The sequence below is a fragment of the Ranitomeya variabilis genome, chromosome 1, assembly GCF_051348905.1.
Source record: "Ranitomeya variabilis isolate aRanVar5 chromosome 1, aRanVar5.hap1, whole genome shotgun sequence".
In the NCBI taxonomy this organism is placed as follows: domain Eukaryota; kingdom Metazoa; phylum Chordata; class Amphibia; order Anura; family Dendrobatidae; genus Ranitomeya; species Ranitomeya variabilis.
Window position 1 is genome coordinate 963,748,190 of NC_135232.1, and position 16,828 is coordinate 963,765,017.

Sequence of the window (16,828 nt, forward strand, 5' to 3'; positions counted from 1 at the left end):
TCCTGCGTTGCTCAATGTGGATGCGTTTTTTCTGGCCTTGGGGTTGCTTTATGAGGAACCTAAGTTAGAACTTCAGGCGGAAAAGGCCTTGATGTCCCTATCTCAGGGGCAAGACGAAGCTGAAATATACTGCCAGAAATTCCGTAAATGGGCTGTGCTTACTCAGTGGAATGAGTGCGCCCTGGCGGCGAATTTCAGAGAGGGTCTCTCTGATGCCATTAAGGATGTTATGGTGGGGTTCCCTGTGCCTGCGGGTCTGAATGAGTCCATGACAATGGCTATCCAGATCGATAGGCGTCTGCGGGAGCGCAAACCTGTGCACCATTTGGCGGTGTCTACTGAGAAGACGCCAGAGAATATGCAATGTGATAGAATTCTGTCCAGAAGTGAACGGCAGAATTTTAGACGAAAAAATGGGTTGTGCTTCTATTGCGGTGATTCAACTCATGTTATATCAGCATGCTCTAAGCGTACTAAGAAGCTTGATAAGTCTGTTTCAATTGGCACTTTACAGTCTAAGTTTATTCTATCTGTGACCCTGATTTGTTCTTTATCATCTATTACCGCGGATGCCTATGTCGACTCTGGCGCCGCTTTGAGTCTTATGGATTGGTCCTTTGCCAAACGCTGTGGGTATGATTTGGAGCCTCTTGAAACTCCTATACCCCTGAAGGGGATTGACTCCACCCCATTGGCTAGCAATAAACCACAATACTGGACACAAGTAACTATGCGGATTAATCCGGATCACCAGGAGATTATTCGCTTTCTTGTGCTGTATAACCTACATGATGTGTTGGTGCTTGGATTGCCATGGCTGCAATCTCATAACCCAGTCCTTGACTGGAAAGCTATGTCTGTGTTAAGCTGGGGATGTAAGGGGACGCATGGGGACGTACCTGTGGTTTCCATTTTATCATCTATTCCCTCTGAGATTCCTGAATTCTTGACTGAATATCGTGACGTTTTTGAAGAACCTAAGCTTGGTTCATTACCTCCGCACCGGGAGTGCGATTGTGCCATAGATTTGATTCCGGGTAGTAAATACCCTAAGGGTCGTTTATTTAATCTGTCTGTGCCTGAACATGCTGCTATGCGAGAATATATAAAGGAGTCCTTGGAAAAGGGACATATTCGTCCTTCGTCATCTCCCTTAGGAGCCGTTTTTTTCTTTGTGGCTAAGAAAGATGGCTCTTTGAGGCCGTGCATTGATTATCGGCTTTTGAATAAAATCACGGTTAAATATCAATATCCGTTGCCACTGCTGACTGATTTGTTTGCTCGCATAAAGGGGGCCAAGTGGTTCTCTAAGATAGATCTTCGTGGGGCGTATAATTTGGTGCGAATTAAGCAGGGGGATGAGTGGAAAACCGCATTTAATACGCCCGAGGGCCACTTTGAGTATTTGGTGATGCCTTTTGGTCTTTCAAATGCCCCTTCAGTCTTTCAGTCCTTTATGCATGACATTTTCCGTGATTATTTGGATAAATTTATGATTGTGTATCTGGATGATATTTTGATTTTTTCGGATGACTGGGACTCTCATGTCCAGCAGGTCAGGAGGGTTTTTCAGGTTTTGCGGTCTAATTCCTTGTGTGTGAAGGGTTCTAAGTGCGTTTTTGGGGTTCAAAAGATTTCCTTTTTGGGATATATTTTTTCCCCCTCTTCCATCTCGATGGATTTTATTTCGGATCTTCCTGTTTCTCAGAAGATGTCTGTCATCTGGGTGGTGTGTGATCGTTTCTCTAAGATGGTCCATTTGGTTCCCCTGCCTAAGTTGCCTTCTTCTTCCGAGTTGGTTCCTCTGTTTTTTCAAAATGTGGTCCGTTTGCATGGTATTCCGGAGAATATCGTTTCTGACAGAGGTACCCAATTTGTGTCTAGATTTTGGCGAGCATTCTGTGCTAGGATGGGCATAGATTTGTCTTTCTCGTCTGCTTTCCATCCTCAGACTAATGGCCAGACCGAGCGGACGAATCAGACCTTGGAGACATATTTGAGGTGTTTTGTGTCTGCAGATCAGGATGATTGGGTTGCTTTTTTGCCTTTAGCGGAGTTTGCCCTCAATAATCGGGCCAGTTCTGCCACCTTGGTGTCTCCCTTTTTCTGTAATTCGGGGTTTCATCCTCGATTTTCTTCTGGTCAGGTGGAATCTTCGGATTGTCCTGGAGTGGATGCTGTGGTGGAGAGGTTGCATCAGATTTGGGGGCAGGTAGTGGACAATTTGAAGTTGTCCCAGGAGAAGACTCAGCTTTTTGCCAACCGCCGGCGTCGGGTTGGTCCTCGGCTTTGTGTTGGGGACTTGGTGTGGTTGTCTTCTCGTTTTGTCCCTATGAGGGTTTCTTCTCCCAAGTTTAAGCCTCGGTTCATCGGCCCGTACAAGATATTGGAGATTCTTAACCCTGTGTCCTTCCGTTTGGACCTCCCTGCATCTTTTTCTATTCATAATGTTTTTCATCGGTCATTATTGCGCAAGTATGAGGTACCGGTTGTGCCTTCCGTTGAGCCTCCTGCTCCGGTGTTGGTTGAGGGCGAGTTGGAGTACGTTGTGGAAAAAATCTTGGACTCCCGTGTTTCCAGACGGAAACTCCAGTATCTGGTCAAATGGAAGGGATTGTTATGACCCCAATGGCGAGGGTCTCAGAGGTACGTGGAAGTCTGCAGAATACAAAAATCCAGCTCATAGGGCAGTGGTAACTGGGTTGACCATATATCTACTCCTAACGCCAACACTAGAAGTAGCCGGGGATCATTCCTACGTTGATTCTAGATGACACGCTCCAGCCGGAGAATCTAGCTACCCCTAGTAGAGGAAAACAAAAGACCTTTCTTGCCTCCAGAGAAGGGGACCCCAAAGCTGGATAGAAGCCCCCCACAAATAATAACGGTGAGGTAAGAGGAAATGACAAACACAGAAATGAACCAGGTTTAGCACAGAGAGGCCCGCTTACTGATAGCAGAATAAAGAAAGGTAACTTATATGGTCAACAAAAACCCTATCAAAATCCACACTGGAAATTCAAGAACCCCCGAACCGTCTAACGGTCCGGGGGGAGAACACCAGCCCCCTAGAGCTTCCAGCAAAGGTCAGGATATAGATTTGGAACAAGCTGGACAAAAATACAAAACCAAAACAAATAGCAAAAAGCAAAAGGCAGACTTAGCTGATATAACTGGAACCAGGATCAGTAGACAAGAGCACAGCAGACTAGCTCTGATAACTACGTTGCCAGGCATTGAACTGAAGGTCTAGGGAGCTTATATAGCAACACCCCTAACTAACGACCCAGGTGCGGATAAAAGGAATGACAGAAAAACCAGAGTCAAAAAACTAGTAACCACTAGAGGGAGCAAAAAGCAAATTCACAACAGTACCCCCCCCCTTAGTGAGGGGTCACCGAACCCTGACCACGACCACCAGGGCGATCAGGATGAGCGGCATGAAAGGCACGAACTAAATCGGCCGCATGAACATCAGAGGCGACCACCCAGGAATTATCCTCCTGACCATAGCCCTTCCACTTGACCAGGTACTGAAGCCTCCGCCTGGAGAGGCGAGAATCCAAGATCTTCTCCACCACGTACTCCAACTCGCCCTCAACCAACACCGGAGCAGGAGGCTCAGCAGAAGGAACTACAGGCACAATGTACCGCCGCAACAAGGACCTATGAAATACATTGTGAATAGCAAACGACACAGGAAGATCCAGACGAAAAGATACAGGATTAAGGATTTCCAATATCTTGTAAGGCCCAATAAAACGAGGTTTAAATTTGGGAGAGGAGACCTTCATAGGAACAAAGCGGGAAGAAAGCCATACCAAATCCCCAACGCGTAGTCGGGGACCCACACCGCGGCGGCGGTTGGCAAAGCGCTGAGCCCTCTCCTGTGACAACTTCAAGTTGTCCACCACATGATTCCAGATCCGCTGCAACCTATCTACCACAGAATCCACCCCAGGACAGTCAGAAGGCTCCACATGACCCGAAGAAAAGCGAGGATGGAAACCAGAGTTGCAGAAAAAAGGCGAAACCAAGGTGGCGGAACTAGCCCGATTATTAAGGGCAAACTCAGCCAACGGCAAGAATGTCACCCAATCGTCCTGATCAGCAGAGACAAAACACCTCAAATAAGCCTCCAAAGTCTGATTGGTTCGCTCCGTCTGTCCATTAGTCTGAGGATGGAAAGCAGACGAAAACGACAAATCAATGCCCATCCTACTACAAAAGGATCGCCAGAACCTAGAAACGAACTGGGATCCTCTGTCTGACACAATATTCTCAGGGATGCCGTGCAAACGAACCACGTTCTGGAAAAACACAGGAACCAGATCGGAAGAGGAAGGCAGCTTAGGCAAAGGAACCAAATGGACCATCTTGGAGAAGCGATCACATATCACCCAGATAACGGACATGCCCTGAGATAGCGGAAGATCAGAAATGAAATCCATGGAGATATGTGTCCAAGGTCTCTTCGGGACAGGCAAGGGCAAGAGCAAACCGCTGGCACGAGAACAGCAAGGCTTAGCTCGAGCACAAGTCCCACAGGACTGCACAAATGACCGCACATCCCTTGACAAGGAAGGCCACCAAAAGGACCTGGCCACCAGATCTCTGGTGCCAAAAATTCCCGGGTGACCTGCCAACACCGAGGAATGAACCTCGGAAATGACTCTGCTGGTCCATTTATCCGGGACAAACAGTCTGTCAGGTGGACAAGACTCAGGCCTATCAGCCTGAAATCTCTGCAACACACGTCGCAGATCCGGAGAAATAGCTGACAAGATAACTCCATCTTTAAGAATACCAACAGGATCAGCGACTCCAGGAGCATCAGGCACAAAGCTCCTAGAAAGAGCATCGGCCTTCACATTCTTTGAACCTGGTAAATACGAGACAACAAAATCAAAGCGGGAGAAAAACAATGACCAGCGGGCCTGTCTCGGATTAAGGCGTTTAGCAGACTCGAGATACATCAGATTTTTGTGATCAGTCAAGACCACCACACGATGCTTAGCACCCTCGAGCCAATGACGCCACTCCTCAAATGCCCATTTCATGGCCAACAACTCCCGATTGCCCACATCATAATTTCGCTCGGCAGGCGAAAACTTCCTGGAGAAAAAGGCACAAGGTTTCATAACAGAGCAACCAGGGCCTCTCTGCGACAAAACGACCCCTGCTCCAATCTCTGAAGCATCCACCTCAACCTGAAAGGGAAGTGAGACATCGGGCTGGCACAAAACAGGCGCCGAAGTGAACCGGCGCTTCAACTCCTGGAAAGCCTCCACGGCAGCAGGAGCCCAGTTAGCTACATCAGAGCCCTTCTTGGTCATATCCGTCAACGGTTTCACAATGCTAGAAAAATTAGCGATAAAACGACGGTAGAAGTTAGCGAAACCCAAGAACTTCTGAAGACTCTTAACCGACGAGGGCTGAGTCCAATCAAGAATAGCTCGGACCTTGACTGGGTCCATCTCCACAGCAGAAGGGGAAAAAATGAACCCCAAAAAGGGAACCTTCTGTACACCAAAGAGACACTTTGAGCCCTTGACAAACAAAGAATTTTCACGCAAAATTTTAAAGACCAACCTGACCTGCTCCACATGCGAATCCTAATCATCAGAAAAAACCAAAATATCATCCAGATAAACAATCAAAAATTTATCCAGATACTTCCGGAAAATGTCATGCATAAAGGACTGAAAAACTGAAGGCGCATTGGAGAGCCCAAAAGGCATCACCAAGTACTCAAAATGACCTTCGGGCGTATTGAATGCGGTTTTCCATTCATCACCTTGCTTAATGCGCACAAGGTTGTACGCACCACGAAGGTCTATCTTGGTGAACCACTTGGCACCTTTAATCCGGGCAAACAAGTCAGACAACAGCGGTAAAGGATACTGAAATTTGACAGTGATCTTATTTAAAAGCCGATAATCAATACAAGGTCTCAAAGATCCGTCCTTTTTTGCCACAAAAAAGAATCCCGCACCAAGGGGGGAAGAAGACGGACGAATATGTCCTTTCTCCAGAGACTCCTTGATATATGAACGCATAGCGGTATGTTCAGGTACCGACAGATTAAACAGTCTTCCCTTAGGAAACTTACTGCCTGGGATCAAATCTATAGCACAGTCACAGTCCCTATGAGGAGGCAGTGCACTGGACTCAGTCTCACTGAAGACATCCTGATAATCAGACAAATACTCCGGAACTTCCGAAGGCGTAGAAGAAGCAATAGACACAGGCAGGGAATCCCCATGAATACCACGACAGCCCCAACTTGAGACTGACATAGCCTTCCAGTCCAGGACTGGATTATGGGTCTGTAACCATGGCAGCCCTAAAACAACCAAATCATGCATTTTATGTAAAACCAGGAAACGTATCACCTCGCGGTGTTCAGGAGTCATGCACATGATAACCTGTGTCCAATACTGCGGTTTATTTGCTGCCAATGGCGTAGCATCAATACCCCTAAGAGGAATAGGATTTTCTAATGGTTCAAGAGTAAATCCACAGTGCTTAGCAAATGACAGATCCATAAGACTCAGGACAGCACCTGAATCTACAAACGCCATGACAGGATAAGACGACAGTGAGCAAATCAAAGTTACAGACAGAATAAATTTAGGTTGCAAATTACCAACGGTGACAGGACTAACAACCTTAGCTATACGTTTAGAGCATGCTGAGATAACATGTGTAGAATCACCACAGTAGTAGCACAAGCCATTCCGGCGTCTATGAATTTTCCGCTCATTTCTAGTCAGGATTCTATCACATTGCATTAAACATTTAATACTGGCCTGGCAAACTGTTATGACCCCAATGGCGAGGGTCTCAGAGGTACGTAGAAGTCTGCAGAATACAAAAATCCAGCTCATAGGGCAGTGGTAACTGGGTTGACCATATATCTACTCCTAACGCCAACACTAGAAGTAGCCGGGGATCATTCCTACGTTGATTCTAGATGACACGCTCCAGCCGGAGAATCTAGCTACCCCTAGTAGAGTAAAACAAAAGACCTTTCTTGCCTCCAGAGAAGGGGACCCCAAAGCTGGATAGAAGCCCCCCACAAATAATAACGGTGAGGTAAGAGGAAATGACAAACACAGAAATGAACCAGGTTTAGCACAGAGAGGCCCGCTTACTGATAGCAGAATAAAGAAAGGTAACTTATATGGTCAACAAAAACCCTATCAAAATCCACACTGGAAATTCAAGAACCCCCGAACCGTCTAACGGTCCGGGGGGAGAACACCAGCCCCCTAGAGCTTCCAGCAAAGGTCAGGATATAGATTTGGAACAAGCTGGACAAAAATACAAAACCAAAACAAATAGCAAAAAGCAAAAGGCAGACTTAGCTGATATAACTGGAACCAGGATCAGTAGACAAGAGCACAGCAGACTAGCTCTGATAACTACGTTGCCAGGCATTGAACTGAAGGTCTAGGGAGCTTATATAGCAACACCCCTAACTAATGACCCAGGTGCGGATAAAAGGAATGACAGAAAAACCAGAGTCAAAAAACTAGTAACCACTAGAGGGAGCAAAAAGCAAATTCACAACAGGGATACGGTCAGGAGGATAATTCTTGGGTGACTGCCTCTGATGTTCATGCCTCCGATTTGGTCCGTGCCTTTCATAGGGCTCATCCTGATCGCCCTGGTGGTTCTGGTGAGGGTTCGGTGCCCCCTCCTTGAGGGGGGGGTACTGTTGTGAAATTGGATTTTGGGCTCCCCCGGTGGCCACTGGTGGAATTGAACTGGTGTGCATCATCCTCTCTGTTCACCTGTTTCCATCAGGATGTGGGAGTCGCTATTTAGCCTTGCTCCTCTGTCACTTCCATGCCGGTCAACATTGTAATCAGAAGCCTTTCTGTGCATGTTCCTGCTGCTAGACAACTCCCAGCTAAGTTGGACTTAGTCCTTGTTTGTTTTTGCATTTTGTTCCAGTTCACAGCTGTAGTTTCGTTTCTGTGTCTGGAAAGCTCTTGTGATCTGAAATTGCCACTCTGATGTTATGAGTTAATACTAGAGTCTTAAAGTAATTTCAGGATGGTATTTTGATAGGGTTTTCAGCTGACCATGAAAGTGCCCTTTCTGTCTTCCTGCTATCTAGTAAGCGGACCTCAATTTTGCTAAACCTATTTTCATACTACGTTTGTCATTTCATCTAAAATCACCGCCAATATTTGTGGGGGCCTCTGTCTGCCTTTCGGGGAAATTTCTCTAGAGGTGAGCCAGGACTATATTTTCCTCTGCCAGGATTAGTTAGTCCTCCGGCCGGCGCTGGGCGTCTAGGGATAAAACGCAGGCTACGCTACCCGGCTACTGTTAGTTGTGCGGCAGGTTTAGTTCATGGTCAGTTTAGTTTCCATCCTTCCAAGAGCTAGTTCGTATGTTTGCTGGGCTATGTTCTCTTGCCATTGAGAACCATAACACTCAGAGTGGTGACTGAAACGGTGTCGGTGCCACCTCCGTGACTGAAACCTGAACGCTGCCGGGGAAAATAAAGTTTTTCTCCCATCATCGTTCGACTACTGTAAGTGCGGGCAGGTTAATAACGCTATTAACCTAAAAATTAACAGCGTTTTTTCTGGTGGCAGGTTCCCTTTAAATTCTGGATTATAGCACACTGTGGTCTTTTGTTTTCTAGGGTATAAAGGTAAATTAGGTGATATATAGCTTATTTACTTCTAAATTTTGAAGTCAAATATAAAGGACCACAAATGTGACACCAGATCATCTTTACCAAAGCAAGGAAAGCGCTGTGCTACTGCTGGTGAAAAGCTTTAACCTAAATAAAAGAAGTATTAAATTGACCTTAAAATTACAACCCTATCAAGAACAAAAAAAAGTAAAGCTTATCCTTAGTGTCAACTACAAGTAATAGGGTAGAGATCATGGCGCGATGTTTCACCAATATGGTGCTGGCGCTTGTGGCGTATTTGGATATGATATAATACAGTGATATTCAGTTACTACCCAAACCGATAAATCTGCGATTGCACATATGGTATGTAGCATATCTAATCACTAATATGTATTTTGCTTAATAAGAAAGTTGTAGGAATTACATTCTGTATCATAAGTAACAACTGATTATTTGCAGTAATAAACTAATATGCTGTTTGGTATGTTGTATTATATTTCACAATTTATTTTTTTCCCTCAAGGACTTAACGGAAATAGGTATCTTGATGCTTCCATAATCCTGGAGAAATATAAAATAGGGAAAGTCATTGGAGACGGTAACTTTGCTGTTGTGAAAGAATGTGTTGAAAGGTGTGTATGATACATATGTGAATACAACTATTTTCTTTGTTGAACTTTGTTTTTGTTATTGATACTTTTCCATTGTAATGTAAATTAAAAAGGCACTCCAAGTGTCAATGTGAACTTGAATAGAGGAAAGAAATGTTTTTGTAAGCTTGTCTCCATTTAGCATGAGAGCTTTTCATTCTACTTTTATCTGAAGCCCCATCCATACTGTGGTGATGCCTGTGCAAAAGCAGCGGTTGAAATTCATGCAAGAGAAAGAACCGTACGGATGTGAAGTGGATAGGGTGCTAATGTAAAACAATACCAAGCACAGTGCCAACCACAATTATCCAGTATATCAAGGTTACTTTGGAGCACTCATCAATGTCTTGAGGGCACCTAACTAGTGACACCAGTTTGAGAAGCTCTGTCCTACACTTCGTCCTTTCTTTCGCACAGAGAACAGTGAGTGTGTCTGTTCATAGATGCACTACATGGATAATACTATTGTGATACCTACACATTAAAACTTTAGGAGCTCGTTAGGCATCCCATTCTAAATCCACAGGCATTGATATGAAGTTGGTCCCTCCATTTTCAGCTAAACCTGCTTTCACCCTTCTAGGAATGCTTTTTACAAGTGTGTCTGTGAAGAATATTAAAATGTGAAAGTCCTCAGTAGTTGATACCTTTTAATGGCTAAGGCCATGTTCTCACGTTCAGTATTTGATCAGTGTTTCACATTAGTATTTGTAAGCCAAAACCAGGAGTGGGTGATAAATACAGAAGCGGTGACATGTTTTACTTGTTTATTTTATGTTTTTCTTCTGAATGTTCCACTCCTGATTTTGGCTTACAAATACTGATGTAAAATACTCACCAAATACTCAATGTGTGCACGTGATTAAGAGACCCGAGTAGTCTTAAAAGCTTGCTATTTGCCATTTTTCAGTTAAAAAATTAAAAGGAATCAACTACTGAGGACTCTAAAATTGTAATATTTTCCTATCCACTGTGTCTAAAACGGTGCAATAATATATTATTTCTGAATCAAATGATATCTGGTAATTATTTACCCATTCATCCAGAATAGCATTTATACGGTCAGGGACTGATGTTGGGCAAAAAGGCCTGGCTCGTAGTTTCCATTTTAATTAATTCCAAAGATGTTCAATGGTGTTAAGGTCAGGGCTCTGTGTGGCCAGTCAAGTCCATCCACACCAGACTCACTCAGCCATGTTTTTATGGACCTTGCTTTGTGCACTAGGTCACAGTCTTTGCTGGAGCAGAAATGGCATTCCTCAAACCATTCCCTCAAGGTTGCAAGCATACATTTGTCCAAAATGTCTTTCCATTCTGAAGCATTAAGATAATCCTTCAGTGGAACTAATGGGCCTAGGCTGAGGCTGACACCTGGAAATCACCCCCATTGCATTATCCCTCCTCCACCAAACTTTATAGTTCACGCAATGCAGTCAGGCAGGAAGGTTCTCCTGGCATTTGCTAAACCTGGACTTCACCATCCGACTGCCTTTTACAGAAGTGTGATTTGCCACTCTAGAGAAGCATACACATTTCTTGTGCTCTAGTTTCCGTTAGAGGTGTGCTTACACTACTTTATCCAACTCTGGGCATTGTGCCATAGAACAACTGCTCGGCCATGGAAACCCATGCCATGAAGTTTGCGCAGAGTTTTTTCGTGTGTTGTTGCTAGTGTAAGTTTGGAGCTCTGCAGTTAGTGAGACAGAAGAGCGTTCTCGATTTATGTGCATTATACGTGGTCTGATGCTTCATGGCTGAGTTGCTGTGATTTCTAAACTCTTTCACTGATCCTGGAGCATTTATGAAGGAGAAATTTGACAAACTTATTACAATGGTGGCACCCTATTGCAGGAGCACAAAATCGACCCATTCTTTCACAAATATTTGTAAAGGCAGACAGCATGGCAAGGGGCTAGATTTTATTCATCTGTGCCAATGGGACTGGAAAAACTAAATTCAGTGATTAAGACGCATGTCTCCATACTTCCCACATATATAGTGTATTTTCTTGACGGACCATCATGATGCACCAATGTGATGGTTTGCAGTGCATGCACTAAGGTTCTGCATAGTTTACTTTTAGTAAAAGCTGGTTAATATAACAGTGTATCTTTATACTCCTCTCTGTCAACACTTTTAAATAGGACGTGTTTGTTGTGCAGTGTCAGAGCCCTAAACCCATGGAAAGCGTTCTGTTCCTTATATAAAACAGACTGCATGAGTCACAGGCCCAGCTTCTGACACGGAATAATTCAGAAGTGATAATTAGTGGCTGCTTTGTAACAAAAAATACTAATTTAAAACAGTATTAGCATATTCTGTCTGTTGTTACTTTTTATTGGATGGGATTTTTACTTCCATTATAAACACAATAAATTGAAATTACTTGTGTGGTGGTGGCTGAATTTAGGAAAAAATGTCACATTTGAAAGGCACACTGTTTCTTACTCTAATAGATATTTTCCCTTCTTTACAGATCAACGGGAAAAGAATATGCATTAAAAATTATAGACAAGGCAAAATGCTGTGGAAAGGTAACCCAGGTTTTACTGTTGGAAGTTTGTTATTTATTGGTGATATTTAATGTTTTTACAACTTCTTTATAGTGGTATTCCTAGTCTTGATTTCTAGCATATACAAGGGATATGTCATAAATGTCTGATGCTTGCCAACCCCACCTCTGGGACCCTCACCTATGTGCGGACCTGAGAGTTGCGAGTCCCATCACTGCTGCTATACATGGTATGGTATACAGTGGCTTCCAAAATATTCACCCCCCTTTGCTTTTTACCTCTTTTGTTACATTACAATCTGCGTATAAATTCTTTTGTCATCGGATTTGTGTGTGATGCATCAGCACTAAATAGTTTAAATTGGTGAAGTGAGGAAAATATAGGCATAAATTAGATTTAGGGGATCAAATAGCTAACAAATGGCATATGTGCTTGATAGTCCTACAAAACCTGAATTTTCAGATTTTGGTTAAACTAGACTACATGTTTGCAATTACTAGAGTCAGGTATCAATACCCTCCAATTCAATGGTAAAGTTTTTTTTACTTAACCCATTTAGATGATGCTATCCTATTGTACAATTAGCCTAATGCTGTAACATTTGATAGCTTGAAGACTCTTCAGGACACTTGAGCAGTATTTTTGGCCTTTCACTTGCTACTTCTTATCTTGAGTTACTGATGATGTTACAGGGTGTCTGTAAACCTCTTCTTGTTTGCTTTTCGTCTCCTGCATCTGCATGGTTTTTAATATTTGCAACTCACGTAAACTAAATTGCATTCTATTATGGTTTGGATTTTTTGATATATTCATCATAATTTCTTGTTGGATACAACTGTCAACACCAGATTTTACATTGACACATACTTTTCCTTATCTTCTCAAGATGTTGTTTAGGAGTGGACAATCCCCTTAATTTTGGTTACATCGTTTTTCAGATGTAGAAAATCATATTAAACCACTCATTTCAATCCCTTTTATCAGAAAATTACGTGTGTTTTATAGTTTCTGTACCTACTGCATAGTTTTTCATTCTATTGGTGTATTTTGCACTCAGTCTCTATAGTCAATAGCACAGTACTGTTTAATTAACTGGTTATTAAGAGGGTATCGGTATACAAAAATTCCCAGGTTTAGCAAATCATCTATAGGAAAATATAGAAATTTTTTCTAATATACCCAGATTTTCTTGAGCCGTTACTCCTGAATAGTGAAGGTTTTAAATGTCATGGATGCCAACGCCTGGTGAACATGCATGTCAATGAAAGTTTTACCTAAATGAACCTTTCTCTAATTCAAGATGTCTCATTTTACAGGAGCATCTGATTGAGAACGAGGTGTCAATACTTCGCCAGGTTAAACATCCCAATATTATCATGCTGATAGAAGAGATGGACACGACAACAGAACTGTATCTGGTGATGGAATTAGTGAAGGTAAGAGGATTATTCCAATTTCATTAATCATAAGTGGGCACTTTACAGAGGCTTTAATAAGATTACATGATTGCAAATAGGATCATATCGCAAATCCAGTAATTGCTTAAGAAAACCCCTAAATGGAAGTTATTGAAACAACAGGATTATAAGGTCAAGCGATGTGTAAATAAATTAATACATTCCTTGTTTTATCTTTCTTTATGTTGTTACTTAAAAGGGAAATACACTGTATTCCTTCCAGTCTGATAGTGCATTGCCATTGGCCGATGATTGGGATCGAGCATTCCTAGGAACACTCATTTCCCTTTTTTGGGCCTGTCTCAACAGGTTGCAAATCATTCACCGACCAAGTAAAACACTAGTTCGTTGGGTGAAATAACTTTTAGGCTTGCTTAAAAATCATTGTTCTCGGCAGCACATTGTCCTGTGTATAAACAATTGTTCTAGACGCATGGCAGTGCAGTGAGCCCGGCACAACAGGCTATTAAACAGCGGCTAATGGATTGATTTTAGCTGATAAGCTGTCATTTAAGGGACGCCAACAAGCAGTAAAAACGCTCCTTCACTATAGGATGAGATGAAGTATTTGTCTGTTCACAATACCCCTAACATAGCTGAAAATTTGCATGTAGCTGTCAGTATTCAATAATACTATTAATAACCCTATAACGTTTGATAAAAATTATTTGTGAAATGTGAGTAAAGGTGCCGCGTACCATGCGGAAAACAAACACCGAAAACTCTATGTGCAGTTTTTAGCATTTTTTTGGACCAACATAACACTCATAGTGGAAGTAATAAAGCCGCATTACCTGGGCAGATAATTTACTACCTGGGCAAATTTCTGCCTATATTGAGTAAAAATTTAACAAGTTATTGTTAGCGGTGCTTGCTCTATGTACAAGGGTAGATGTGCTGCCGGCATCAATGTATGGGCCCACGTGAACCATCCAATCAGTATCAGTGACTAAACAAGCACTTTGCTCATTCATCTGCAGATTGGTACTGTGTTTACAGGGTCCAATGATCGCTTTGTTGCTAGTGACTGGTGGGTTTCTCAGCACCCAGACCTCCTCCAATCACAACTTCTTACATGATTTTGTTTTTGAATATGTATTCTGAACTATTATTATTATGTTTAACAATCCCATTTTCTATATGACTAGGGTGGAGATCTATTTGACGCAATCACATCTTCAACCAAGTATACGGAGCGAGACGCCAGTGCAATGATATATAATCTTGCTAGTGCTATGAAGTATCTTCACAGCCTTCATATAGTTCATAGAGACATCAAACCTGAAAACCTCCTGGTAAGTTGAAAATGCAAGCACTTCATCTGATACTTGAGTCATTTCTTTTGTATGGATGACCAGGAAACCTTCGGACAGATGTAATCTAGCACTAATATTTGCATTACTCACATTTATTGAATGGTTTACTTAAAAGAATCCTTCACTAGACTTGTCATAAACATTGAAACACTTCTGCAAGCATACAGAATTTCTAGCTATTGCTTATGAGAAAAAATGTAATTCAGAACACAAATTTTGAACCTGAGAGTAAAGTAGAAATGTGAAAGGACCCCTTTGTCTTTTTTTTCTCCTGCAGATCATTGGAGATCCCAGAAGTTAGTTACTGTTACCTTTTTTAACAAAATCCTATAACAATAAAGGGATATTCCTGTGTTACAAAGCAATGGCATGTTGCCAGGATAGGCTGTCACTTTATGGTTTTTGGGACTCCATCCGAACCTGATAATGGCTCAGCCCTGCACCAGACAACTGTGCTCCTGACCATTGGCTATGCATAGAATGGCTGCACGGTTTTATATGCACTACTTAACATTGAAATTGCAACAAGAAGGGAAAGTTGTGGAATTTGTCACAGGATGGATAGATGTTTTAATGATGTGAAAATGATGAAAAAAAATGGAAACAGAATTCATTAGTGAACACTTGTGCTGGTGTCAATGAGCTTATTAATGGTTGTCTGAGGAAATTTCTGCTACACTTAATGCAGTTGGGCACAAATACCATCTAGATCTGCTGCTAGTGGCTCTCTGCAATTTCCAACCAATGATGTCTAAGCTATGCTCAATGGGCGACAAGTCCAGAAAAGCTGCAGGACGTGGTAGCACGTTTAGGCCATGCAAGCTGCTTACAGAAGCACGAGCACCCCACACCATAAACCCAGGAGCATGACTGGTGTGACATTCCTTTGTACAGGCCACTTCATGGTCTTGCCTACTTGGACTCCAAACCAATCTCTGGCTATTATTGCATTTAAGACAAAAGAGGGACTCATCACTGAAGAGGATAGACCTCCATTCTAGCCTCCATTAGTTTAGTTTAACCTCTGATCTCCATCTGAAGACCACGTGGGCAATGCCATGAAGAGGCCTTTGCGAGAAAACATCCCCCTGATCCTAATTCCGTGATTATTGTGTGGGATGGCATAATGTACCGTAACTGTACCCCTTCATTTCCGGTACATGAATAGCTGGGTGTTACATTGATTTGGTCGTGCAGCCAAAGTGTCCCAGGAGCCATTTTTCAACAAACCAATGCCAAGGCCGCATGTTGCTCTTGCTACTGTTAGCAGCTTGCTTGACGTAAACGTGCTGCCATGGCCTACAGCATCTCTGCACTCTTCTCCCATTAAGTTCATTAATAACATGACAAGGCATTTAAATGTGTGTATTTCTGCAAGTGGCACTCATACTCAATACAGAACAAATAAAGATGTTTTTGTTTCCATTTCTTCATCATTGACATATCATTGACTTGTTTATCGATCCTGTGAGTTCCATAATTCCACAACTTTCCCTTTTAGTGTTGCAATTTCAATGTTTTTTGCATGGGACTGTGCTTCCGTTGCCTGTATAAGTAACCAGGGCATCGCTGTGCATGAAAAAGTCAGGAAAGAGCTTGTCAGATTGGTTATAACCATTTTAAATTATGGGCTGAAAAACTGCTCTTTTAATCTTGTTATATGACTTGTACTTCATATTAAAAAAAAAAAAATACATGGAAGAGGCGTAACCAAAGAATGTATTATAAACTGGCAATGCATCTGGCATGTATGACTGCTGTGCCCTGACGTTAGCAAGACGAGCCCCGTATGTCTATTATTTATTTTAGTTATTTAAATTGTATTAAATAGTGAGTCGCATTTTTTATACATTTAGTGCGATTGGTGCCAAATCGTTAAAAAAATGGTCATTTCATTGTTAGGGCTCTGATGTGTTCCATCATATTAATAATCCTGAAAAATCACCGTACAATCCATGCATTCATTGTCCCTATTGTTAACTTCTCGCAGTCTTAACAAATTCATGTATTGTAGTTGAATTTCTCATTTCTGATAGAGCTGAGCATTTATTACTGCTGCCTTTTCTTATGAAGATTAATTTGTGAACCCTTTATGTTACCAACCGCAGCAAATGTTATATGAATTTATAATCACTTGATGGAGAAGGCAGGTTATTATTGCAGTATGTGACTTTTCTACAAAACACAAAATCATTTGATTTGTAGTGGTCCTGCTGTTCCCCAGGCCTAA

The 16,828-nt window shown here is 42.4% G+C and overlaps 1 protein-coding gene across 3 annotated transcripts in view; it reads left to right on the forward strand.

The window, feature by feature from the left end:
* Positions 1 to 16,828, forward strand: part of DCLK2 (doublecortin like kinase 2) — a 196,176-nt gene that overhangs the window by 134,863 nt on the left and 44,485 nt on the right. For all 3 annotated transcript variants that reach the window (XR_013219927.1, XM_077279306.1, XM_077279305.1), the window contains 4 exons: positions 9,186 to 9,294; positions 11,789 to 11,846; positions 13,142 to 13,261; positions 14,431 to 14,577. Coding sequence is in view for 2 of the 3 variants with exons in the window: in XM_077279306.1 (XP_077135421.1) it covers positions 9,186 to 9,294; positions 11,789 to 11,846; positions 13,142 to 13,261; positions 14,431 to 14,577 (434 nt within the window). In the remaining variant the exon portion in view is untranslated. The remainder of the gene's footprint in view (positions 1 to 9,185; positions 9,295 to 11,788; positions 11,847 to 13,141; positions 13,262 to 14,430; positions 14,578 to 16,828) is intronic.